Raw genomic sequence first — 25,304 nt, forward strand, 5'->3', positions numbered from 1 at the left:
CCCCGTCGCGGCGCCGGCCGCGCCCGCGGCGCCGGCGCTGCCGCCGCTGCCGCCGCTCGCGCCGCCCGCGGGCGCGGACGCGGGCCTCGGCGACGTCCTCGCGAGCTGGTACTACGCGGGCTTCTACCTCGGCCGCTACCACGGCGCCCAGGAAGCCCTGCGCGAGGACGCCGCGCGCGCGGCGGCGACGGACGCGTAAGGGCTCGTGTGCAAAACTATAGTAGCGTCTGAGGCCGGGGTTCGCTGCGGGAATGAGGTGCCCCGGCGGTTCGCGGCGGCGATCGCCCTTGGCGCGCGCGCGGTTCGCCTCGGTGACCTTGATGCAATGCCGCGAGGCGCTCTCTCTTCGCCGCGTTCCAAGTTCTCGGCGGACGCGCGCGGACGCGGGCCGCCGCCGCGGAGCCACGTCCGCGGCGCACCGCATCAGCCACCCCGACGGCCTCCGCCGCCGCGGCCGCGCGTGAAAATGGCCAGGCATCTGCCGCGTCCGCCGCCGCCACCGCCATCTTCGTCGTTTCCTCCATCACTCTTCCCCATGTTGGGGGGCGCTTCTCCCGGTGCCGGCTCAACGTAGTCGGGCACGCCGCCCTCTTGACCTCCTCCACCGCCTCCACGGCGACCGCCGCCGCGGCCACCACCACCACCACGGCTCAAGCGGGCGCCCATATATGACAATGCTACGAGGAAGCCTTGTGCAGTACAGCTGTAATGCTGGCACGTTTAGGCTGCCAACCGACTTTCAGAGGTGCAGCATTCAGAGGATGTTGACCTCAACTGAGGTCAACCTTCCCCCCCACGGCCGGTTTCAGAGAGCGGCCTCTGGGCAGCCATTCCACGGCCATTCCACGGCTGCGAACGATGACGGCCGCCGGGTAAGTTCCGATGAACGAGGCGAAGAAGTATGTCGTCGGGGCGCTGGGCGCCGGCCAGCCCATGGAGGAGTCCGGCGCGCTCGCGAAGCTCCAGGCGCGCATGCGGGGCAAGGCCGCGCGGAGCGAGGGCGGCCGGCGGCACAAGGCCGTGGCCGCGAAGCAGTTCGCCCACGGGAAGATCGGCCTCACGGTCGGGGCCGCCGACGGCTACGACGCGTCCGAGCGCGCGACGACCTACGGCGACGGCCTCGAGGCGTCGCCGCTGTCGAACCTCGGCGGCGACCTCATCCAGCAGAAGATCCGGCCCGAGCTCAAGCTCGCGGCGACGCCCGCGCGCAAGTCCATGGCGCGCGGCACCGGGTCCGGCCGCCGCAAGTCGCAGGCGGGCCGGCGCGCGTCGTCGGCCGCGGGGCCGCCCAAGGGGGGGCGCAAGAGCCGGCTGTCCAAGGTGCAGATGCGCCGCGCGGGCATGGCCATCGACAAGTCGCTCGACGACTTGATCACGGGCATGAACAACCGGGCGAAGCGGCGGGGCACGACGCGGACGCCGCTGGCGCTCCAGTGGGCGCTGAGCGCGTCGCGGCGCGGCATGACGTTCACGAAGGTCCTCGACGAGTGGTTCAACGAGAGCGACGACCTCATGCAGAACGGCGTGCTGTCCATGCGCGAGCTGCGGCGGGGGTTGAAGATCTTACGGGAGGACGGCACGCACAACCTGACGGACGACCAGATCAACAACTTCGCGAAGCAGATGGACATCGACGGCGACGGCGAGATCACCAAGGAGGAGTTCATGGGCGAGATGCTCGGCCTGCTGCGCGAGGTCCACGCGGAGAACATGATCGCCAAGTCGCGGGCCAAGGCCCTCTTCTCGACGCTCGAGGACCAGGACGACGTCAAGACCATGTACAAGTCGGAGACGGACGCGCTGGACCTCGTCGACGAGCTCGTCGACGCGGCCTGCGCCACCTCCGAGGAGAACAAGCTGCGCAGAGACCGGGCCTTCGCGACGTGCCGCGTGCTCGAGGAGATGACGACGGTGCTCCAGTACCTGCCCGTCGCGGACGTCGACGTCTTCCGAAACGGCGTCCGGCCCGAGCTCGAGCCGGAGCCCGACGCGATCGACCGCATGGCGACGTCGCGCGTGCCCGTGAGCGACCCGCCGCCGCGGGCGGCGCCGGAGAGCGACGCCGGGTCGCCCGGCCGCGGCGACGCGCCGCCGTTCCCGGGCGCGGCGCCGCGGCGGTCGACGCTCCAGCTGAGCCGCCGGGGCACCGTCGCCGCGCGCCAGGTCGGCGCCGACCGGGGGGACCGCGACGGCCGGGGCCTGCCGACGACGGGCGAGTACGCCGCGCGGCGGACGACGCGCGACGAGCGGAGCGGCACGACGCTCATCCACATGGACGACGACGACGCGGAGAGCCTGAGCCCGAGCGAGAGCGCGTCGCTCCGGGAGTACGAGGCCGCCATCCGGAAGCGCGAGCTCGCGGAGCTCAACTGGGCCGCGGAGCAGCGCTCGACCGAGGCCGAGGACGCCGGGTCGCCCGCGCGCGCGCCGGGCGCGGCCAAGGTCGACGAGGGCCGCGCGCCGGCCGTGTCCTGGCAGATCCGCCACCCCCAGGCCCAGCAAAAACTGAAGGCCGCCATGACCAAGGTCGTCCTCGGCGACAAGCTCGCCCGGGCGCTCAAGGCGCCGCCGGGCGAGGGCAAGCCGCCCCGGCTCTCGCCGCCGAAGGGCGGCCGGTCGCCCCAGCGGTCGCGGAGCCCGCCGGGGGGCCTGCCGCCCATCCGCCGCGGCTCGGGCAACGGGCCGACGAAACAGGCCCCGATCCCGAAGCCGCTCCCGGCGCGGCCCCAGTCCGGCGGGTCCGCGGCGACGCGCGGCGACCTGCCGATCCTCCCGTCGCTCAAGCCGACGAAGCCCTCGCAAAAGACGCTGCCCCTGCGGCCCAACGTCGCCCTGCGCACGGCGCACAAGCCGAGCCCGCGCTTCTCGCCGCGGCCGCCCCTCGACGACGGGTCCCTCGCGGGCGGCTCCGCGTCGACGACCCGGCTCGCGGATCCGCAGCGGAAGCCCGAGGACGACGCGCTGTCCGCCGCGACGGCGCCCGCGGCCGTCGCGCCGCCGCGCGTGGACCCCAAGGAGGACATGCGGCCCGCCAAGGCCGTCCTCGTCGCCCGGCCGAACCCGTTCCTCAACGAGTTCTCGCGGCCGCGGACGCGGCGCCGCTTCTACCGGCCCGTCAAGCACGGCTCCTTCCGCGTCACGCCGAAGAAGTCGGAGAAGTTCTTCGCCGACGTCGCGGACCTCGTGCCCACGCGGCCGGGCACGGACAAGTCCGCCGGCGGCGCGCGGTCGCCCCTCGGGCCGCCCGCGCGGACGCTCGTGCCCGTAAGCTAGGGGACGCCCTTACCCAGCGGCGGGAAGGTCCCGTCCAAGCGCTCGAGGAGGCAGCGGAGCCGGTCCGGCGGCACGTCGCAGGCGAGGTCCTCGCCGCTCCGCACGTTGACCTCGAAGATGCACAGCTCGCCGTTCCCGCGGAGCTTGTAGTTGAAGTTGCAGACGCCCGTGTAGCCCCGCAGGAGCGCCGCCATGACCTCGAGGTGGTTTCCGGGCACGGGCGCGTCGACGACGCGCAGCTCGCGCCGCTCCTCGACGCGCGGCCAGACGTAGACCGCCGCGTCGTAGGTGTAGCGCGTCGCGACGACGTCGAGGATTCGGCCGTCGCGGACGACGCACGACGCGCTGTACTCCACGGGCCCCTCGCAGAGCTCCTGGACGAGCCAGGCGTCGTTCATGCGCCGCGAATCGAGCTTCAGCTCCGATATCGCGGCGTCGAGCTCCCGGGCGTCGCGCGCGAAGCGCACGGTGCTCCCGAAGTCGCCGACGGCCGTCTTGACGATGCACGGGAACCGCGCGGCCCGGAGCGTCGCGTAGCTCGCGGGCAGGCAGTGCTCGAGGCCCATGCGCCGCGCGCGTTTCCGGAGCCGCACCTTGTCCATGAGCTCCCGCGTCTCTTCGAGGTCCCCCGCGAGGACGCGCCAGCCGAGGCGCTCGTAGTCGGCGCGGCGCTCGCAGAGCCGGAGCGCCCAGCCGTCCTCCGTCGGGATGAGCCAGCAGCCGGGCCCCGGCGGCGCCGCGGGCACGTTCTCGTCGTAGGACGGCGCGAGGAAGTCCTGGGGGCAGCGGCAGGCGTCGCTGATGTTCTGCTCCCAGGTCCGCTTCGACGGCGCGAAGCAAAACCGCGCCGCCGCGCCCCGGAGCTGCTCGAGGGACACGGGCGCCGCGACGTTCGCGAGGCCGGCGCCGTAGGCGAAGCGCGCCATGGCCGCGGCGGACGGGCGGCGCTCCGGGTGGTAGCGCGCGGCGCCGTCGAGCGCGACCGCGTCCGGCGGGAACGCGACGGCGCGCGCGCGGACCCAGGCGCCGCGCCGCGAACCGCCCCGGAACCAGCTCCGCGCGTCCGATGCCGCGAGCTCGAGCCAGCCGGCCGCGGCGCGCGGGACGTCGAGGTCGTCGGCGCCGCGCGGCCGCCGTCGACCGACGAAGGGCTCGCCGCGCGCGCGCGTCCGCCGCACGAGCACCGCCGCGTCCCGCCACACGACGCCCAGCAAGACGCCGCCGGGCGCGTCGCGGACCTCGGCGAAGGCGCCGACGGGCGACGCCCAGGCGTCGCCGGGCCCGCGCGTCGCCGCCGCCGCGCCGCGCTCGAGGCGCTCGTGCCAGAGCGCGAGCCGGGGGTCCTTGGCGAGGTAGTAGCCGAGCTGCATGCGGCCGTCCCTGAGGCACTTGAGCGACACCCAGCCCACGGCGGGCTCCAACACGTGGACCCGCGTCGTGGACGCGTCGAGGGGCCAGCTCTTGTCGCAGAGCACGCGCGTGCCGCCGGCGAGCGTGCAGACCTTGGCACTCTGGAGGCTGCCGCCCTGGCGCAGGTAGGCGCCCTGCTTCCTGACGACGTAGCGCATCTTGTGGTCGAAGCGCGTCACGACGGGGAAGCTGTCGAGGCTCAGGCCCGCCCAGGGCGACTGGGGCGGGAAGAGTGGGGTAGCCCCGATGCGCCCCATGCCGAAGAGGCCTACTCGATTTCGGTTTATCAAGGTAGAAGGTGAAGCAGGTGTTGACGCGCGGATGAAGCACCCCGCAGCCCCGCCTGGAAGCCTCTTCTCTAGAGCGGCGCCCCGCCCCTAGGCGCCCTTCTTCTTCGCGAAGAAGGACGTGAGCGTCTTCTGGCCGGTCATGTCGGGCTCCTTCTTCTTCGGCTTCTTCTTCTTCTCCGACGACGCGGGCTTGTCCGGCGCGGCGGCGGGCGGCGCGGCCCCCGCCGCGGGCGCGGGCGCCGGCGCCGCGGCCTCGGCGGACTTCTTGGGCTTGCGGGGCTTCTTCGCCTTGGGCTCGGGCTCCGGGTCCGGGTCCGGGTCCGGCGCGTCCGGGTCGAAGAAGAAGGTCGCGGCGTAGGGCGCGAGGAGCCGCTCGCGCTCGTCGTCGCCCGCCTCGCCGGGCTTGAGGGGCGACACGACGACGACGGCGCGCTGCCGCGGCGCGGCCCGCTTCTTCGCGGCGCGCGGCGCGCCGTCGTCGAGCTCGTCGTCGCCCTCGAGGAAGTCGTCGCCGTAGTCCAGCGCGTCCTCCTCGCCGCCCTCGCTCTTCTCGCCGTCGTCGTCGCTCAGGTCCTCGCCGTCCTCGATCTCGCCCTCGTTCGCGGCGTAGTCGTCGTCGCTGTCGTAGTCGTAGTCGACGGCGGGGTCCTTCGCGAAGGGCGCCGTGGCCGTGACGACGGCCGAGGACGCCTCGACGACCTGGAGCGACGGCGGCTTGAAGTTCTCGTGGAAGTGGAAGTAGGCGAGGCGCTTCGCGCCGGCCGCGCGCGGCTCCCGCGGCGGCCGCGGCGCGAAGGGCCGGCGGAGCGACTCGAGGGGCGGCGGGTCCGCGCGCGCGGCCGCGATGGCGCGCACGAAGGCGTCCGTCTTCGCGTCGCCCGCCGCGACGTCCTCCCGGCTCCGCGGCCGCTCCGCGGGCGCGGGCGCCGCGGCCACGGGCGCGGGCGGCTTCGGCGCCTTCTTGAGGAACGCGCCCATGAGGGACTTGGACGCGGAGCTCGCGCCGTCGTCGACCTTCTTCTTCTTCGCGGCGGACGCCTCGCGCGCGTCCTCGGACTCGCGCTTCTTCGCCGCTTTCGCGTCCTCGGACTCGCGCTTCTTGAGCGCTTTCGCGTCCTCCTTGGCCTTCTTCTCCGCCTCCTTCTCGCGCTTCTTCCGGTCCGCCGCCTCGGCCTTGAGGCGCGCGGCGTCCTCGTCGCGGGAGATCTTGAGGACCTTCTCCTCCTCCGCGAGGGCCTTGGCCGCGTCGCCCTTGACGAGCGCGTCGACGAGCTTTCCCAGCGCCTTGGCCTTTTTGCCGACGCGGCCGCGCGCCGCGCGCGCGGCCTTGATCGCCTTGAGCGACGCGTCGCCGAAGTAGGCCTCGGCGGCGACGACCTCCCAGCGCCAGATGTGGAGCACGGACGCGTCCTCGGCGGCGGCGACGCCCTTCTTCGGCGCGATGCCGTAGGCCTTGCGCTCCGCGACGAGCCGGATCTTCGCGGCCGCTTTCTCGGCGAAGGCGCACGAGTCGTCGCCGAGCGCCGCCGCCGCCGCCGCGGCGACGTCGCCGAGGGGCAGCGCCGACCCCTGGACCAGCGACGCGAGCCGCGGCGTCAGCGCCTCGGGGAACGCCCCCGCGTCGTCGGCGCCGGCGCCGGCGCCGGCCTCGAGGTGCGCCAGCCGGTAGTCCGGCTCGCGCTCCGCGGGCGCCGCCGCGACCTCCTGGATGACGGCGCCGAGCTGGCCGCGGTACTTGTCCAGCATCGCGGGGAGGTCCGCCGTCGCGGCCATGGGAGCGCGAGGCGGCGCGCGGCGCGGCGGTCGGTCGCGCGGCTATGCGGCGCGGCTATGCGGCGCGGTTATGCGGCGCGCGAGGTTGTGGTGGCGGCGGCGGCAAGTGGTGCGGGCCTTACAGCGGACGATGCGCTTGGCGTTTTGAACAGCTCTGCGGGCCGAGCCAACCTCTGAGCCTCTTGGACGACGTTTGACGACGCCTTTGACGCCCCTTGCCGGCGTCCGATGACGCCTCCGATGGTCGACGAACCGACGTCTTCCCGTCCGATTTTTCGCCGGCACTAGAGCATGGCCCGTAGCTGTATGTCACAAGAAAACGCGCTCCATTTATAGCGAATCGCCAGCCGTTTTGCTCGCGCGCCGCGAGCGCAGCAAGTCCGTGCCAGCGAAGCGCGTCGCCATCGACGACGTCGGGTACGTACTTGCTTGTATCGAGCGAGACACGCGTGTGTGTGAGTACAGGGGAACAGCGGGCAAGATCTAGATGTACCGGCGTGCGGAACTGCAACAAGGCTGCACCATCCACAAGAGAGCCTGCTTTTGGGCGATCGGACGAGCGTTCGGCCTCAGCAGCGCGTCGCAGCGCGTCGAGCGACACCCAGCAGCCTTCGCGCCGCAGCGCACACGGCAATTGAGCGATGGGCAAAGGCAAAAAGACAGCGGCCGTGCCCGCGGCCATGGAGCAGGACGAGCGCTTCGCGCACATCGCGAGCGACCCGACGTTCAAGCGCGGGCGCAAGAAGCACCGCGTGAAGATCGACGAGCGCTTCAAGGGCGCCCTCGACGACAAGAAGTTCGGCCTCGCCGCCGCGCCGGTCGACAAGCGCGGCAAGAAGGTGAAGAAGCGGTCGCAGCGCGAGACGCTGGCGCCCTTCTACGAGCTCGAGGAGCCCGCCTCGAAGGGAGGCGCGCTGGACGCGGCCGAGGAGGCGAAGCGGCGCGAGCTCGACGCGCGCGCGCGCGGCGAGGTCGACGGCGACTCGTCGAGCGACGACGACGACGACGGCGGCTCGTCGAGCAGCGACGACGACGAGCTCGAGTCCGTCGAGGCCGAGGCCTGGGACGCGCGGCTGCCCGCGACGCACGCCGAGGTCGGCGGCGACTTCCGCGCCGCTCGCCTCGCGATCACGGACCAGGAGTGGAAGCACTGCCGCGCGGCGGACCTCCTCGTCGTCCTGCGGTCGCTCTGCCCTCCGGGCGGCGCCTGCCAGAAGGTCGAGGTCTTCGCGTCGGCCTACGGCGCCGAGGAGATGGCCAAGGAGGCGCGCTTCGGCCCCGCGGGCATCTTCGACGACGGCGCCGGCGCCGGCTCCGACGACGACGACGACGACGGCGACGACGGCGACGAGCCCCTGGACACGCACGAGGGCTTCGACGCGGAGAAGCTGCGGAACTACGAGCTGCGGAAGCTGCGGCGCTACTTCGCCGTCGCGACGTTCGACTCGGAAAAGACCGCGGACGCCGTCTACGCGTCCGGCGACGGCGTCGAGCTCGAGGCCACGTCCACGCCGCTCTGCCTGAGCTTCGTCGAGGCGGACCAGGCCTTCGACGCGGCGCGCCTCCGCGACGCGGCGACGTCCGGCGACGTCGGCGCCTACGAGCCGCCGAAGGCCTACTGCTGCGCGGCGCGCCAGCAGACGAAAGTGGAATGCACCTTCGACGACGACGACGGCGCGGCCCGCGCCGAGGCCTTCGACCAGCTCCGCGCCGACGTCGAGCACGCGGCCGGGAGCCAATACCTCGCCGACAGCGACTCCGACGACGACGCGGACGGCGCCGCGCTCCGCGCGCGCCTCGGCCTCGGCCCCGCGGACGGCGGCGACGTCAAAACGTCGGGCGCCGCGGGCTTCGACGACGACTTCTTCGGCGCCGCGGACGACGAGGTCGGCGCCGAGGACGTCGAGATGACCTTCGAGTCCTTCGGCGACGGCGGCGGCGACGCGCCGGCCGAGGCGACGCCGTGGGAGAAGCGCGAGCAGCGCGCGCGCGACCGCAAGGCCGAGCGCAAGCAGCGCCTCAAGGGCCTCAAGGCCGCCGCGCCGGAGAAGGCGGAGAAGAAGCCGAAGAAGGCGCGGCTCCTCGACGACGGCGACGACGACGGCGACGACGACGCGACGGGCTTCGACGCGCGCGACTTCGACGCGCAGAAGCTGGTCAAGGCCGAGAAGCTCGCGGGCAAGACGAAGCTCCGCGGCAAGCGCAAGCGCGACCGCGACGCCCTCCTCGCCGAGGTCGACCAGGCGGGCTTCGCGTTCGACGCCGGCGACGACCGCTTCAAGGGCCTCCTCGACGGCGACGACCGCTTCGGCGTCGACCCGTCCGCGGCCGAGTTCAACAAGACGGGCGCCATGCGCGAGGTCCTCGCCGAGCAGGCCAAGCGCCGCAAGAAGAAGCGCGAGGCCGAGGAGGACGGCCGCGCGGCGAAGCGCGCCGGCGCCGCGAAAACCGACGACGCCGCCGCGGCGCCCGCGCTCGGCGACCTCGCGGCCTCGCTCAAGGCCAAGCTCAAGAAGAAGAAGAAGAAGAAGAAGGCGGAGCAGTAAGGCGCCTGTTCGGATTTCCTGGGGCAATGTGTGCAGCTTGAACGGCAACTTGCTCAGGAGAGAGCTCGAGTATGGGCCTGCTAAAACTCTTGCTCCTGTTCGCATCAGCGCACGCGCTCGTCGCGCCGCGCCGCCACACGACCCACCACCGACCGCTGCGGGCGGAGAAGACCGGCCGCTGCGGTCTGCGGCTCCTCGAATGGCTGCCGTCGCAGAAAGTTCTCGTCACCACCGCGCGCTGGGGCTGGCGGGAGATCTGGCGGCTCATGATGTCGGAGCTCGCGCCGCAGACCGCAGACGGCGCCTACGCGCGGCCCGCGCCGCAGCGGGGCACGGGCGCGACGCCCGCGCTCGACGCCGACGGCGCCTACGTGCTCTACGCGGGAAACGCCTGTCCGTGGTGCCACCGCGCGAAGCTCGCCGTCGCCGTCCGCGGCGCCGAGGCGCTGGTCCGCGTCGTCGAGCTCGACGACGACCCGGCGAAGGCACGCCGCGGCGGCTGGAGCTTCTCCGCGGAGTGCCCGGATCCCGTCTTCGGCGCCGCGGATCTCAAGGGCGTCTACGACGAGCTGGGGCTCGAGGGGCGCTGCACGGCGCCCCTGCTGGTCGACGCGTCCGGCGGGTTCGTCTCCAACGAGAGCGGCGACATCGTCCGCGCGTTGGTCGAGTACGCAGGGCCCGGGGCGGCGTCGGACGCGGACTTGAGGCCGGAGGCGCTCCGCGGCGCCATCGACGCGTGGAACGACGAGATCTACGAGTCGATCAACAACGGGGTCTACCGCGCGGGCTTCGCGACGCGGCAGGCGCCCTACGAGCGTGCCGTCGCTGACGTCTTCGCGGGGCTCGAGGCCGTGGACGCCGCGCTCGCGCGAACCGCGTTCGTCGCCGGCGACGCGCTCAGCGAGGCGGACCTGCGGCTGCTGCCGACGATCGAGCGCTTCGACGCGTCCTACGCGCCGCTGTTCCTGCGGACGACGAAGACGATCCGGGACGACTACCCGCACATCGCGGCGTGGAAGCGCCGCATGCGCGCGCTTCCCGGCGTCGCGGACACGGTCGACGTCGCGGCCGCCGCGCGGTCCTACTACACGAGCCTCTTCCCGCTGAACCCGAGCGGCATCGTGCCCGTCCTGGTAACGGATTAGTCGACCTCCGGCGCCCGGGGGGACCCGAGGGCCGTCTCGATGGCGGCGAAGCTCGACGCGTCCACGTCCGAGCCGAACGCGTCCTCCGCCCCGGGCGCCGGCGCCCGGGGCGGAGGTCGGGGCGGCGGGTCGAAGGCGAAGCCGACCTGCTGGGACGCCTGGAAGCGGCGCGCCGCGTCGGCCGTGGGGAACACGTGGCGGAGCGCGTGGTCGAAGTCGCGCATGGCCGTGCGCCGCGGCGCCTCGTCGCTCCCCGCGCGCAGGGCCGCGGCGACCTCGCGCACGGGCCGCGTCACCGCCGCGCGGCAGAGCTCCTCGAGGTCGCTGCCCGAGAACCGCGGCGTCCGGTCCGCGACGTCCTCGAGGTCGACGTCGCCGTCGAGGCCGTCGCCCTTGAGGAGGATGCCCAGGATCTCGCGCCGCGCTTTCGCGTCCGGCAGCGAGATGCGGTACTGCTTCGGGAACCGGCGGAGCACCGCCGGGTCGAGGTCGTAGGGGCGGTTCGTGCACGCCACGACCACGACGGGCCGCTCCGCCTCGTCGGGCGCGACCAACAAACCGTCGAGATGGCTCATGAACTCGGCCTTGACGGACACCGTCACCTCCGTCTCGCCGCTCGACCGCGACCGCAGGAGGCCGTCGACCTCGTCGAGGAAGAGCACGCAGGGCGCGAGCTTCCGCGCCAAAGAGAACGTCGCCGCGACGAGCTTGTTGCTCTCGCCGTAGTACTTGTCCGCGAGCGTCGACACGCGCACGTCCATGAGCGCCGCGCCCGACTCTCTGGCCAGGCCCCGCGCGACGAGCGTCTTGCCCGTGCCGGGCTCGCCGTAGAGGAGCACGCCCCGCGGCGCGCGCGCGAGCTTGGACGCGCCCGCGAACGCGCCCGGGTGCCGCAGCGGCCAGACCACGAGGTCCCGGAGCTCCTCGACGATGGCCTCCAGGCCGCCGACGTCGTCGAGCGTCGACGCGAGCGCCTCCGGGTCGACGACGGACCCGCTCAGCTGCGCCTCGTGGCCGCTGAGCCGCGGCGCGCGCTCGTGGCGCGCGGCCAGCGCCTTCGCGCAGGCCTCGCCGACGCCGGACTGGAAGATGGTGCTGCTGCCGGACCCGAGCTCCAGGAGCGCGAGGAAGGCGCGATAGCCCGCGTAGGTGATGCCCCAGCTCAGGACGACGCCCAGCAGGTTCGCCGCGAGCTCCTGGCTCACCTTCGGCGCGCGCTCCGTGACCTTGCGCTGCAGCGGGTAGAGCGACGACATGTGAGGCTTCAGTGAGCGCGTCGGAAGCGCTGAAGATCACGTCGGAAGCGACCTCGCATACGATGCGGTCAGTGCACCACCGCGGCTCCGTCACCTGCATCACCGCGATTTGCCACAGGCGCCTTGCTATGCGTCGAGCCATGCGCCAGCTCCGCCGCTTCGCGAGCGCGCAGACCGTGCGCTTCGCGCCGTCGCCGACGGGCGCGCTGCACGTCGGCGGCGCGCGCACGGCGCTGTTCAACTACCTCGTGCACCGGCGGGCCGTGCTCGAGGGGCGGCCGAGCGCCTTCGTGCTGCGCGTCGACGACAGCGACGCCGCGCGCAACGTGCCCGGGTCCGAGGCGGCGATTTTAGGCGACCTCGCATGGCTCGGCGTCGAGTGGACCGCGGGCCCGCTGCGGTCGTCGGAGCGGTCGGCCGTCTACGCGGCGGCCGTGGATAAGCTATTAGCGTCCGGCGCGGCGTACCGCGACTTCGACGGCGACGCGGCGAAATGGCGCGGCGCACCCGAGGCCGACGTCGCCGCGCGCGTCGCGGCGGGCGAGCCGCACGCCGTGCGCTTCCGCGTGCCGCGCGAAACGGGCGTCGCCGTCGAGGTCGACGACGTCGTCCGCGGCACGCTGCGGTGGGCCGACGTCAACAAAGCCTGCCGCGAGGACTTCGTGCTCGCGCGGCGCGACGGGCGCCCGCTCTACGTGCTCTGCTCGGCGGCCGACGACGCGGCCCTGGGCGTGTCGCACGTCGTCCGCGCGGAAGAACACGTGTCGAACACGCTGCGGCAGGCGCTCGTCTGTGTGGAAATCAAATCTTCAACCCGACTTCAATTTGAGCGTAATTGAAAGAATTGCACCGGGCCCTTTGACTGTGCTTCGAGAACTCGATGAGAGCAATCGATTCGTCCAAAAATCAGCCGAATCGACTTCGAATTGACCGAGATAGAGAGCTCTGAATTTTAGCCCCGACGTCCCAGCTCACTGTTTGATTTCCCACTCAGGTGCTCATGCTCGACGCGCTCGGCGCGGCGCGGCCGACCTTCGCGCACGTGCCCCTCGTCGTCGACGCGGCGGGCAAGAAGCTCTCGAAGCGGCGGGGGCCCGCGGGCGCCGGCCCCGAGGAAGCAGCAGCCGAGGACGGGGCCCGCGGCCGGCGGCCCCGGAAGCACGCCTACGAGGGCCTCGGCACGGTCGCGGAGCTCCGGGCCGCGGGCTGCACGCCCCCGAACTACCTCGCGTCGCTGGGCTGGGCCCACGAGACGGCCGCGTTCGATTCCTTAGACGACCTCGCGGCGGCCTTCGACCTCGGCCGCGTGTCCAGGGCCGCGAGCGCGCACGACCCGAAGCGCCTGGCCTTCGTCGACGCGGCGTCGGCGGCGTCGCCCGCCGGCGGCGCCCAGGCGGCGGAGGCCGTCGCCGCGGCGCTCGCGCGCGCGCTGCCGACGGCGCGCGCGGACGCCGTCGCCGCGCTCGCGGACGCGGGGCGCCGCGAGTTCGCCGAGGACCGGCTCCCGGCGGGCCGCGTCGCGGACGCGGTCCTCGACGCGCTCGCGCCCGACGCCGCCGGCGCCGCGGCCGCCGTCGCGACCGAGCGCGCCGCCGCGGCCGCGGTCGTCGCGGCCGGCGCCGCGCCCTTCGACGGCGACGACGCCGCCTGGGCGGCCTACGTCGACGGCCAGGCCGCGGCCCTGGGGGTGAAGCGCGGCGCCTTTCTCAAGCCGCTGCGCCTCCTCCTCACGGGCCGGCCCCGGGGCGCGGACGTCCGCGCGCAGCTCCGCATCGCGCGCGCCGCCGCGGACGCGGGCGTCGCCGGCGCGGCGACGGCCGAGGACCGCCTCGCGGCGATCACGCGGCTCCTAGACGGGACCTAGGCGATGCACGAGACGGGACCTAGGCGAAGCACGGCGCCGGGTCGGCGCCCGCCGCGGTGCCGGAGCAGTACGCGCACGTCGCCGAGTCGGAGCCGGCGACGCGGACGTCGTCGAAGGCGATCCCGGTGATGGGCGAGTCGTCGAGGCCGAGGCAGGCGAGGAACGCGTCCTCCTTCTCGGGGCCCCGCGAGACGTCGACGTCCAACGCGGAGACGGAGACGCCGCGGATCACGGGCGTCGCGGAGACGTTGGTCCGCGGCTCGTCGTGCTCGTACCTAGCCGACGTGTCTCGAGAGCCGCCGGGGCCGCGGAAACGCCGGCTCGCGCTGGAGGCTGATCTGCACCGCGGCGTTCGCCGTGCCCGTGAGGTTGCGGTACGCGACGTCCTCGATGCCGCCGCCGCGCGTCCGCGCGGACTTGAGCCGCACGGCGACGTTCGTGCCGTGGAGCGTGCTGTCGCGCACGGTCACCTAATGATGTTCCATCGTCTTCCCACCCGAAAATCGTCGCGGCCGCGGGACGCCGACGGTCGCGTTGCGGATCCAGCCGCCCGTCTCGGAGCCGATGCTCACGCCGTGGCCGGCCCTGAACGCGTTGCGCTCGAGGAGCACGTTCTGCGTCGAGATGTTTACCATGCGGCCGCTCCAGTCGCGGCCCGACTTGATCGCCACGCAGTCGTCGCCTACGCCGCGGCGCGTTTTTGTTTCGTTCCGGCGCCGGCCGCCGCGCACCGGTCTCGAAGACGTTGTCGGCGACGTAGACGTTCCAGGAGCTGTCCGGGTCGCAGCCGTCCGTGTTCCTGCCCGCGTAGCCCTCGGCGGCCGCGGTGATAACCGTGTTGCCCGTGACGCGCACGTCGTCGCAGAACGTCGGGTGGATCGTCCAGAAGCCCGGCCGTGTGATGTGGAGGTCGCGCACCGTGAGGCCCCGGATCCAGAGGAGGTCGAGGAGCATGGACCGCTCCCGCGAGGCCTCGAGGTCGAACCAGAACGCGCCGTCGCCGTCGACGGCGCCGCCGCCCTCGACGCAGACGTTCTCGAGCGTCGCCCACGCGGCGCAGTCGTCCCAGCCGACGAGCGGGTCCTTGAGTTTCGCGCAGCGCGCGCCGTTGAGCAGCCCGGCGTAGGCCTCGGTCATGACGGCCTCGCGCCGCGTGTAGACGCGCTCGTAGTCGCCGAGGGCCGTCGACCCGCGGAGCGTCGCGTTGGCCTCGACGCGCAGCGTGAGGTTCGACCGCAGGAACACGGAGCCCGTCGTCAGCGTTAGACCCGCGGGCACGAGGACCGTGCCGCCCTCCGCGCGGTCGCCGCAGGCGTCGACGGCCGCCTGGAGCGCCCGCGTCTGGACGCCGTCGGACCCGTCGACGTAGTCGGAGACGTCGCAGAGCTTGCCGCGGCGCCAGCCCTCCGCCTCCGCGCAGCGCGGCGCGCCGACGACCTACCGCATCAAAATCTCTCGAAAATCGTCACGGCTGCAGGACGCTGCCGACGACGGGCTGCGGGAGCCGCGTCGAGCCAAAGGGGCCCGGCCCCGGCGGCGGCGGGGTGCTGGCCTGCGCGACGATCGCTGTGGCCTGCGCGACGACCAGCATCGCCGCGATGGTCGCGGGCATGATTGCGTTCTCGTGACCCATACGCCGGGAAGAATCGGGCAGCCCAGACTGCAGTATGTTGCACATCAACTTGAGGCTCAAGGCTAAAAAGGTGCCGCCCTCGCGAGCGCCATCACGGCGGGCTCCGAGGCCGCTCGCGAGGCGCCGGCCATGTCCGAGTCGGGCATGAAGCGGTCGCGGGAGGAGAACGCCCCCGCGGCGGAGCGGCCGGCGAAGCGCCCCGCGCCGGAGCCGTCCAAGGCGTCGACGCGGCGCGCGCTGCGCGGCGCCCTGAGCCGCTACGCGCGCATCGGCCAGAGTGCCCTCGCCTGCGTGCAGCGCGGCCAGGTGCTGCTGCGGCGCGTCGAGGCCCAGTGCGCGTCCGTGGGCCTCGTGCTCGGGTCCATGCCCATGCCCGCGGGCCCGCCGCAGTCCGCGGGCTTCGGCGGCGCGACGTCGGCCGCCGCGGCGGCGCGGACGCGGAGCCAGCTCGTCGACCTCATGGGCCTGGGCCAGCGGAAGCCGCGGCCCAGCGACTTGGCCCTGCGCTTCGACGCCGAGGGCCGCGCCGTCGACGCCGCGGGCCACGTGCTGTCGTCGGACGTCGGCGCGACGCGGTCCGTGAAGGCGAACGCGAAACTCGACGCGGCGCGCGCGCCCAAGAAGGTCAACCCCTACGCGGGCTACCGCCTCGACGCCGCCGACGTGAGCGACGTCGTCGACCCCCGCGTCGTGTCCAAGAAGCGCGAGTCCAAAAAAGACCGCGCGTTCGCGTTCGTCAAGGAGGGCCACTACGTGAAGATCGCCGAGGCGACGCGCGCGCGCGAGCTCTCGAGCCGCATCGCCACCGTGTCCCGGCCCGAGGCGCTCGACAATGACGACGGCGCGTCCGTCGGGGGGAGCGACGACGACGTGTCCGTCGGCGCCGCGCCGACGGGCCCGCGGCTGCCGCCGCGGTCCGAGCACTACGCGTCGATTCCGGGCATGGAGTGGTGGGACGAGGAGTTCCTGGGCAAGGACCGCCACGGCGCGCGGGCCGCGTCCATCGCCGAGCGCATGCGCGACGAGTACGAGTCCTGCGCCCTCGAGAAGAGCCGCTACCACGGCCTCGTGCACCACCCGGCGTCCGCGCGGCCGCTCGGCGGCGAGGGCAAGAAGGTCGCGACGATGCCCTTCTACCTCACGGCCAAGGACCGCAAGCGCGTGCGCCGCCAGACGCGCGCCGAGCGCGAGCGCGAGAAGCAGGACAAGATCCAGCTCGGCCTCGTCGCGCCGCCGGAGCCCAAGTTCAAGCTCTCCAACTTCATGAAGGTTTTAGGAGAGCAGGCCGTCGCGGACCCGTCGAAGATGGAGCGCAAGGTCATGGAGCAGGTGACGAGCCGCCTCACGAAGCACGCCATGCGCAACGCGGCCCGCAAGCTCACGCCCCAGGAGAAGAAGGAGAAGAAGCGGCGCAAGCTCGCGGAGGACACGTCCGCCGAGGTGTCGGTCGCGGTCTTCTACGTCGCGTCGCTCGAGTCGTCGCAGCACCGCTTCAAGATCGACGTCAACGCCCAGCAGCTTTCGCTCACGGGCGGCGTCCTCATCTGCTCCGCGCCCGACGCGTCCTTCGCGCTCGTCGTCGTCGAGGGCGGGCCCCGCGCGATCAAGCGCTTCGCCGCGCTCGTGAACCGGCGCATCGACTGGGCCGACGACGCCAAGCTCCAGGCCGAGACGACGGCCTTCGCGGGCGTCAACTGGGCCGCCCAGGTCTGGGCCGGCTCCGTCGTCAAGCGCGCGTTCACCGCGTTCCGCTTCCAGGAGTGCAAGTCGTCCCTCACCGCGCGCCGCGTCCTCGACGCCAAGGGCGTCGCCCACTACTGGGACATGGTCCTCCAGGCCCACGAGGCCGGGCCCCCGCCCAAGGACGACGACGACGACGAGGACTAGGGACCGCCGCCTAACTCACCTACGCGACCGCGCCGCCGTGGAGCGACCCGGCCTCGGAGCCGGCGTCGCCGGCGTCGGAGTCGCCGGACTCGCCGTCGGTCCAGTCCTCCTCCGCGTCGTCGAGCCGGCCGGCGTCGCCGAGGGCCGTGCCGAGGGGGTCGCCGTCGACGACGACGGGCGGGGGGTCGCCGCGCGGGTCCGCCGGCAGGCCGAGGGTCCGCAGGACCGCCTCGACGTCGTCGCCGCGGCGCGCGCACGCCTCGCGGCGGCCGATCTCCGCGCGGACGTCGGCGAGGAAGGCGTCGTCGACGCCGCGCTCCTCGACGACGAGGTCGCGGATCGACGCCTCGGCGTCGGCCGCCGCGCCCCGGTCGTCGTCCTGGACCCAGGAGAAGAGGTAGCAGTGGCGGAACCCGTCGTAGGAGCCGTCGTCCGGGAGCCGGACCGCGCAGGGCCCCGCCGCGTCCTTTCCGTCGATTTTGGCGCCGAGCCAGAGGCAGGGCCGGCCGTCGCCCGCGAGCGCGCCGGCGTCGTCCCACTCGAGCCGCAGCTCGAGCGCGACCTCGTCGCCCGCGCCGGGCGCCGCGACGAAGATCGGGTACCGCGCCGAGGGCAGCCAGAGCTGGATCCGGTCGTGGGCCTCGTTCAGGGGCACGAGGACGCTGAAGACGTCCGCGTGGCCCACGTGGAAGAAGCGCAGCGCGCGGTGCGGCGCCTCGCCGCTGGAGAAGCACACGTTGAAGAACCCGCGCCGCGGCGACCGGCGCGCGGTGCGCACGCGGCACGCGACGCGCCGCGGCCGCGCGTCGACGCGCCGGTGCACGCCCGTGAAGTTCATCTCGCCGCCGCCGGTGAGCACGAGGCCCCGGCCGGGCTCGATGGCCGCGTCGCAGGCCCAGGGCCGGGGCGCGGCGAGGGGCGCGCCGGGGGGGGCGGGGTCGCGGCACGCGTCGCCGGGCACCGTCGGCCCGTCGGCCCAGCGGCGCCGCCACCGCGGCGACGAGAAGGGCTCCCAGATCGCCGCGCGCTCCGCCGCGGCGAGGCGCCGCAGGAGGTCGTCGTTGCTGTCGCCGACGTCCCGGGACGCGAGGTCGCCGCCGCCGCCGCCGACGTCGACGTCGCGGGACGCGGCGAGCGCGCGGACTTTGGGCGCGTCGACGCCGAAGTTGCCACGGGAGAGGAGGCGCGACACGCGCGCGATTTCGTCGGCGGCGAGGAAGGCGAGGTAGCGCTCGGGCAGGTCCTCGAGCTCGAGCGCCACGGCCGGCGCCGCGATGGCGGCCTTGGGCGGCGCGGCGCGGGAGCGCGACGAGCGCAGCCGCGCCACGCGGCCGGCCCACGTCGCGTCGTCCATGAAAACGTCGAAGTCGTGGAAAGGCGGCCGCGGTCGATCCGTCGTGTGCGACATCAGGCTCTCGAGCCACGCCATTGAACGCGTCTCGGCGCTCAAATTATGAATGCCCCAGACGCCATCGTCAAGCGCCTCGTGTTGAACCCGTATTGAAGAGATGTTGCAGAACGCAATCGCGCTCGAAACACGCTCCTCGGACCTTCTCGAAGCCCGCCTCCACCCCCGCGCCGCCGCCGGCGTCGGATTGAACGCTTAGTCGATCGAGGGTCGGCGGGCGCGCGCCGCGCGCGCCGCTCTCGCGCGCGCGCGCCGCGTCGCGGCCCGCCGCGGCGCCGCGCCCCCGGCGCGGCGGCGCGGGCGGCGGCGGCCGCCGGTCGCCGGCGCGCGCTGGTAGCGCGCCGGGCGCCGGCGGCGGCCGCCGGGCGCGGCGCCTACTCGTCGGGCTCGATGAGGCCGAGGCCGCCCTCCTTGCGCTTGTAGATGACGTTGATCTGGCCCGTCTCCTCGGACTTGAACATGTAGAAGTCGTGGTCGAGGCCGTCCATGCAGACCATGGCGTCGACGAGCGACTGCTCGGGCATCGGGTACTTCTTCTTCCGGATCAGCGTCGTCGCGTCGAAGAGCGGCGGCTCCTCCTCGAGCGCCGTCGACTCGATGGCCTCGGCGAGGCTCACCTTGAGCTTGGGCTTGGACCGCTTGCCCTCCTTGCGCTCCTTGACCTTGCGCAGCTTCCGCGCGACCTTGTCGGCGACGAGGTCGATGCTGCTGTACATCGACGGCGACCGCTCCTCCGCGCGGACGACCTCGCCCTTGCAGAAGACGACGACCTCGGCGACGTCGCTGTCGGAGACCTGCGCGGGGCGCGCGTGGGGCCGCGGCGGCGGCGGCGGCGCGCGCGCGCGGGGCCGCGGCGGCGGCGGCGCCCGGCGGACGCGGGGGGGACGCGCCGCGGGATTGCGCATCACGGAGAGGTGCGTGTCGCAGCGCTGCGCGACGCCCGCGAACTTGCTGATGACCGTGCCGATCTTGTCCTCGACGTAGTCGCGCATGGAGTCCGTCATCTTCAGGTTGTTGGCGGAGACGGTGCTGATCGCCCCGTCGCTGAGGACCATGGACGGCGCGTGCCTCGACCGGCGGCCCCGGACCGGGCGCGCGTGCGGCAGGTGCGACTGGAGCGCCGCGGCGACGCCGAGGAGCGACGCGACGACGGCGGCGCGCATGGTGGGGCTCATGATCTCTCGATTCTGCGCCGGCCGGTCGAAGTGGCTCAACCTGCGGCGCGCCCCTCATGATCGCGAGCAAGGATTCCGAACTTCACGAACCGGTGTTGCCGTGGACGGGGATGGATGTCGAGACACTGCGTTTTGCACATGCTTGAGCCCACCGACGCCATACGCTCGCTAAAAAAGCTCTTCGTCGCGGTCGTCGAACTCCTCCGGCTCTGGTGGTGCTGCGACGCCAAGCAACCCGTCACCATCGTCACCCGCGCCCCGAAGAGGGGCTACCCGCCCCTGCTCTACGCGTCGCGCGCGCGCGCCGACACGGCCGACAGCTGCTACGTCGACGGGTCGGCGCGAGACGGGACGCGCTGCGGCGTCGGCCTCTACTACGCCGACGGCCACGCGCTGAACCGCGCGGCGGCCGTCGACGTCGCCGCCGCCGCGGGCGCGAGCAACGTCGCCGAGGTCGCGGCGATCTTCGCGGCCCTGGCGGCGCACCCGCGGCGCCGGCCCCTGCGCCTCTTCAGCGACAGCGCGACGGCCCTGCGCTGCGTCGCCGCCGCGCGCGCGCGCGGCGCCGCCGCGGACCTGCCGCTCGCGGCGCCGGGGCCGGGGCTCGCGCGCGCGGCCGCGGCGCTCCTCGCGCTCCGCGGCGCGGAGACGACCCTCGCCAAGGTCGCGGCCCACGCCGACGTCGAGGGCAACCGCGTCGCCGACGCGCTCGCGGAGATCGGCGCGGAGCGCCGGGACGACGTCCTCGACGTGCCCGCGGCCTTCTACGGCGCGCGCGCCGGCCGCGCGCGCCTCGCGACGGCGGCGCTCCAGCTCCGCTACCTCCTGAGGCACGCCTAAGTGCGCGCACGAAGGGGGGACGCGGGCACCGGAGCGCGCCGGCCAGCGACTTGGCCAGCGGCGACCGGCTTCGAGCTTCTTGAAGCCCGTCTCCCCTACGCCGCCACCAGCTTCGCACCAGCTTCGGCACGTGCTTCGGCCAACCGCGGCCGGCTTCGAAGCCCGCCTCCCCTACGCTGCCACCAGCTCAGCTTCGCCGGCCGCCGCGACCTCCCCCCGGCGCACGTGCAAGCCTCGATCTTCCGATGTTGACTTTCACTTCGAATTGACGCTGCCCATCACGGTGGTGCTCGACGATGGTCTGAGCCGCGCGTCGATTCGCCATGCGGCTCGTCGCCGCGTCCTGCGTCGTGTCGGTGGCGTTGTCGCTGCCGCGCCCGTTTCCCCGGCTGCGGCGGCCGCGCTGCGCGCCGCTGACGCTCGAGGCGACGGAGGGCGCCGCCGACGCCATGTCCGACGCGGCCCTGCGCGACCTCGTGGCGCGGGCCTGGGGCGGGTCGACGAACCGGAGCGTGCTGCCGGCCTGGAGCGGCCAGAACCTCTGGCTCTGGGCCCAGTGGCGCGGCACGGTGCTGTCGCACTGCCTGGAGCGCGCGCTGCTCACGGCCGCGGGCGGCGCGGTCGTGCTCTGGAGCGCCAAGGGCGGCGTGCGGGGCGGCCTGCCGGACCCGTCCCACCCCGTCGTCGCGCGCCTCGCGGCCGTCGACGCAATGTGGGGCCACCACCTCACGCTCACGACCTTCGTCGCGACGTTCTTCCTCAGCCACGGCTACGCGTTCTGGCGCCAGATGTACGTCGTCGCGCGGACGATCCAGGGCCGGCTCAACGACCTGGGCCTGCTCCTCGCGGCGCACGCGCGCGCGGGCGACGCCGCCGCCGCCGCGGCCGTCGCCGAGTGCGCGCGGCTCGCGCGCCTCTCGCACCTCTTCTTCTGGGCCGCCGTCGTCCGCGCGGCGCCGAGCGACGACTTCCCGACGTCGCTCAACGCGCTCCTCAGCGCCCGAGGCCTCGCCGCGCTCGAGGCCGCGGGCGCGCTCGCGCCGGGCGAGCGGTCCGCGCTCCTGGGGCCGGCCGCGCCGCCGCGCGACGCGTGGTACCTCGCGGCGCTGGGGCGGCTCGCGGCGGCCGTCGCCGACGGCGTCGCGGGCGACCAATTCCGCGGCGGCGCGGGCTTCGAGAGCGAGGCGCTCAAGGCCGTCGTCGAGCTCCGCCAGAACATGCTCAGCGTGCCGGACGAGCTCGCCGCGCGCATGCCCCTCGCCTACGTCCACTTCGTCCAGTGCCTCGTGGACCTGCTCTGCGCGACGGCGCCCCTCGCGCTCTTCCCGCGCGGCGGCGCGTTCGGCATCGCGCTCTGCGCCGTCATCGCGCTCTTCTTCGGCGGCGTCGTCGAGCTCTCCAAGGCCTTCCTCGACCCCTTCGGCAACCGCCACGTCTCCAACGACTCCTTCCGCGCGGACGTCCAGGTCGACGTGCTCCTCGCGGAGTCCAACAGGGGCCTCGCGGCCTGGCACGCGCACGTCGACCTGCTCCCGCGCGCCGCGGCCGCGTCCGACTAGCGCGCCCTAAGAGGCCCCGGGATCGCGGGCGTATGGGGGCGGCGATCGCTGAAATTAATTGCGGCAAGTAAGCTTCACGACGTCGCATTGGTCTCGGAGAGGCGTCGCTTGGTCTCGGAGAGGCGTCGGCCCCTCGGCTCGAGAGCGGCGGCTCCTGCAGCTGAGAGCGGCTCGTCTCGAGGGCCGAGGAGGCCTCGCCGCGACGATGATGGCGCTCGTCGTCGCCGCGACCGCGGCCGCCGCCGCGTCGCCGCTCGAACGCCTCGCGCGCGTCGACGCCTGGCTCGCCGACGGCGCGTCGCCGCCGCCGCGGCACTGGGCCGTCCGGGGCCCCGGCGACGTCGCCGCGGCGTCGACGTTCCTCGCGGGCAAGGGCCAGAAGGAGGTGCGTTAAGGGATGGCAATTCCACCCTCGTACGGTCGCTCACAGGTGCGAGCGTCGCGGCTCGCCGACGGCGGCGCGAAGGTCGTCGTCAAGGCGCTCAAACGCGGCGGCGCGTTCCGCTTCTGGCCCTACCTCGAGCTCATCTACCTGGAGTTTCTGCGCGGCGAGCCGGGCGTGCCGGAGCTCCTCGGCGGCTGGGCGACGGCGACGAGCGTCGTCTGGGTCGTGCGCGACGCCGGCCGCGCCGTCGCGACGGGCACGGGCAGCTCGCGGTCGCCGGCGGTCTTCGCCGCGGCCTACGACGCGCGCGCGCGCACGGACCCGCTCGGCCTCGCGGCGGCGTGGCTCCGCTGCTTCCGGAGCTTCGCGGAGCGCGGCGGCTTCGTGCTGACGGACTTCAAGGCGGACCAGTTCACGCTCGACGCGCGCGGCGACGTCTACCTCGTCGACGGCCCGGCGCCGAACGTCGGGCCCGCCGCGGCGTTCGCGCGGCGCCGCGTCAACGCCACGTACCCCCGCGCGCTCGAGCCCGGGGCCGCGCCGCACGCCTGCCCCGCCGGCGACGCGGGCCGGCGCGCGTGCGGGAAGCGCACGTACAAGTGGCACCTCAAGTGCCACGTCGGCTGCGACAACGACGTCTACGCGGCGCCCGAGCTCGTCGCTTGCCGCGCCGGGGGGACCTGCGCGCCCTTCGGCGCCAAGGCCCACGTCTACGACGCCGCGGCCAAGTACTGGATCCTCCCGCGCGTCGTCGCGCTCGCGGAGGACCGGTCCGCGGCCGCGCGGCTCGGCGCGCTCCTGCCGCGGATGATGAGCGAAGACCCGCGCGACCGGCCGACCTTCTCCGCCCTCCTGGAGGAGCTCGAGCGAGGCGCGTAAACTTTTTTTGGAATTTTGGAGGCTCGCGTTCGCGCGGCGTCGAGGGCAAACCTGAGATAAGCTGCGTCCGAGGCCTGTCGCGGGTAAGCGGCCCGCGGGCGTCGCGCGTACACGTCGTCGTAGATCGTCGCCTGGGAGCGGCCCGCGGCGCGGCGGGCGAAGTTGCAGGATGATGGGCACCTCCTCTCCTCGTCGCTGCGCGACGCCGACGTCCTCAGTGATGCGCACCTCCTCTTCTCGTCACCGCGCGACGCCGACGTCCTCAGTACGCATTATTGTCGCGTTCTCGCTGCTCGCCGGCGACGTATGCGCGTGGCAGTCGCACACCATCGCTGGTCCCAAGCTGTCCGGCGCGACGACCGCCGTCGCGTCGGACGGCCGCGTCTTCCAGTTCGGCGGCCTCGACGAGCGCGGCGCCGCGACGGCCGCCTGCTGGACCTTTGCGGACGGCGCGTGGACGGAGCTGGCGACGACCGGCGGCGGGCCCGGGCCGGTCATGTACGCGGCGGGCGCCGTGCAGGCGTCCCCGCGCCGCGAGGAGTTCGTCGTCTGCGGCGGCTGGGACCCGGGCGCGCGCGGGTCCGGCGGCTCCTTCGAGGACTCGGTCTGGAGCCTCGACACGTCGAGCCTCGCGTGGACGCGCGAGGACCCGCTGCCCTGCGGGCCCGTGAGCCGCCACGGCGCGGCGACCGTCGGCGACCGCGTCTTCGTGCACACGTTCCGCGGCGGCGTGCTCCGCCGCGACGCGTGCGGCGTGCTCAAGGCGCACGCGACGACGGGCGACGCGCCCGAGGGCCTCTCCATGTGCGCGACGGCGGGCGTCGACGGCGGGCTCCTCGTCTTCGGCGGGGCCACCAAGGGCGGCGACTTCTCGGGCGACGCGTACGTGCTCGACGCGAAGACCTACGCCTGGCGGCGCCTCGCCGTCGCGCCGGGCGCCGCGGCGCCGACGCCCCGCGGCAGCTGCGCCTGCGCGGCCCTCGACGGCGCGCGCGTCCTCGTCTTCGGCGGCGGCGCGGGCGCCCCGGGCGGCCGCGGCCTCGCCGCCTCGGACGAGACCTGGGTCCTCGAGGTCGACGGCGGCGCCGCCCGCTGGGAGCGGCTCGACGTCGCGGGCCCCGCGCCGCGCGTCGCCGCGGCGCTCGAGAAGCTCCCGGGCGGCGTCGTCCTCTCGGGCGGCTGGGACCCCGCGACGGCCGCGACCTTCGGCGACACGTGGACGCTCGACGTCGCGTGAGCCTCGCCCCGTCGTAAGCACCTCACGCCTCGTCCGCGAGCGCGCGCGCGTGCCCGGCGAGCGCGCGCGCGCCCGCGACGACGTCGGCCTCGGACTGCATCGCGAAGCAGAGGCGGACGTGCGCGTCGAGGTCCGGCGCCGCGGCGCCGAGGGGCGGCGCGCCGCCGGGGTCGCAGGCGCCCCCCGGTAGGAAGACGACGTCGCGGGAGGCGCGCGCGAGGAGCGTCTTCGCGGAGAGGCCGCGCTTGAGGCGCACCCACACGAAGAAGCCGCCCGTGGGCCGCGCGAGCGGCTCGAAGACGTCCGCCGCGGCGTCGAGCTCCGCGAGGAGCGCGGCGCAGCGCGCCGCGTAGGCCGCGCGGGCCCCGTCGAGGTGCGCGTCGAGGTCGCCGCTCGCGACGACGCGCGTCGCGATCTCCGACGCGAGGGGCGCGACGCCGCCGCCGCTGTCGACGTAGCCGCGCGCGGCGAGCGCCGCGACGACGTCCGGCGCGGCCTCGACCCACCCGACGCGCAGCCCGGGGCTCAGGATCTTCGTGAAGGAGCCGACGGACACGACGCGGCCGCGCGGCGCGCCGGCCGCCGCGGGCGCCGCGGGCGCGCCGGCGCCGGTCGCCGCGGCCGCGGGGTCGTAGTCGTCGCCGCCGCCGTCGTCGGGCGGCGCGGGGCCGTCGCCGAGCGCGGCGTAGGCCGCGTCCTCCTCGAGGAGCCGCGGGAGCCGCGGGCCCGGCGTCCAGTCGAGCA

The 25,304-nt window shown here is 74.0% G+C and overlaps 7 protein-coding genes across 7 annotated transcripts in view; 3 read left to right on the plus strand and 4 right to left on the minus strand.

Annotated features, from left to right (window-relative positions):
• Nucleotides 1–1,079: 1,079 nt before the first annotated feature.
• Nucleotides 1,080–6,746, minus strand: AURANDRAFT_70706 (hypothetical protein; the record flags this gene model as incomplete). The annotated part of the gene is made up of 4 exons (XM_009035127.1): nt 1,080–1,106; nt 1,798–1,832; nt 3,287–4,872; nt 5,092–6,746. The coding sequence occupies 4 exons, from the start codon at nt 6,744–6,746 to the stop codon at nt 1,080–1,082; spliced, it is 3,303 nt and encodes a 1,100-aa protein (XP_009033375.1).
• Nucleotides 6,747–9,561: 2,815 nt separating this feature from the next.
• AURANDRAFT_19747 (hypothetical protein) lies at nt 9,562–10,437 on the plus strand (the record flags this gene model as incomplete). The annotated part of the gene is made up of 1 exon (XM_009034830.1): nt 9,562–10,437. One exon carries the CDS (start codon nt 9,562–9,564, stop codon nt 10,435–10,437), a length of 876 nt encoding a protein of 291 aa, XP_009033078.1.
• A 275-nt stretch (nt 10,438–10,712) lies between these two features.
• AURANDRAFT_12470 (hypothetical protein) lies at nt 10,713–11,459 on the minus strand (the record flags this gene model as incomplete). Its single annotated transcript, XM_009035126.1, has 1 exon — nt 10,713–11,459. A coding segment is annotated over one exon (747 nt), but the record flags the coding sequence as incomplete, so codon positions are not given.
• Nucleotides 11,460–11,833: 374 nt separating this feature from the next.
• On the plus strand, nt 11,834–12,840 carry AURANDRAFT_52282 (hypothetical protein; the record flags this gene model as incomplete). The annotated part of the gene is made up of 2 exons (XM_009034832.1): nt 11,834–12,481; nt 12,688–12,840. Coding segments are annotated over 2 exons (801 nt in total), but the record flags the coding sequence as incomplete, so codon positions are not given.
• A 3,613-nt stretch (nt 12,841–16,453) lies between these two features.
• On the plus strand, nt 16,454–17,077 carry AURANDRAFT_20031 (hypothetical protein; the record flags this gene model as incomplete). The annotated part of the gene is made up of 1 exon (XM_009034833.1): nt 16,454–17,077. One exon carries the CDS (start codon nt 16,454–16,456, stop codon nt 17,075–17,077), a length of 624 nt encoding a protein of 207 aa, XP_009033081.1.
• A 1,821-nt stretch (nt 17,078–18,898) lies between these two features.
• Nucleotides 18,899–19,687, minus strand: AURANDRAFT_59830 (hypothetical protein; the record flags this gene model as incomplete). The annotated part of the gene is made up of 2 exons (XM_009035125.1): nt 18,899–19,279; nt 19,376–19,687. Coding segments are annotated over 2 exons (666 nt in total), but the record flags the coding sequence as incomplete, so codon positions are not given.
• A 4,895-nt stretch (nt 19,688–24,582) lies between these two features.
• Nucleotides 24,583–25,304, minus strand: part of AURANDRAFT_70708 (hypothetical protein) — a gene marked incomplete at both ends in the record, with an annotated part of 3,271 nt that continues 2,549 nt past the window's right edge. The window contains one exon of the mRNA XM_009035124.1: nt 24,583–25,260. Coding sequence (XP_009033372.1) covers nt 24,583–25,260 — 678 coding nt within the window. The remainder of the gene's footprint in view (nt 25,261–25,304) is intronic.

This window comes from Aureococcus anophagefferens (assembly GCF_000186865.1).
Source record: "Aureococcus anophagefferens unplaced genomic scaffold AURANscaffold_2, whole genome shotgun sequence".
Taxonomy (NCBI): domain Eukaryota; class Pelagophyceae; order Pelagomonadales; family Pelagomonadaceae; genus Aureococcus; species Aureococcus anophagefferens.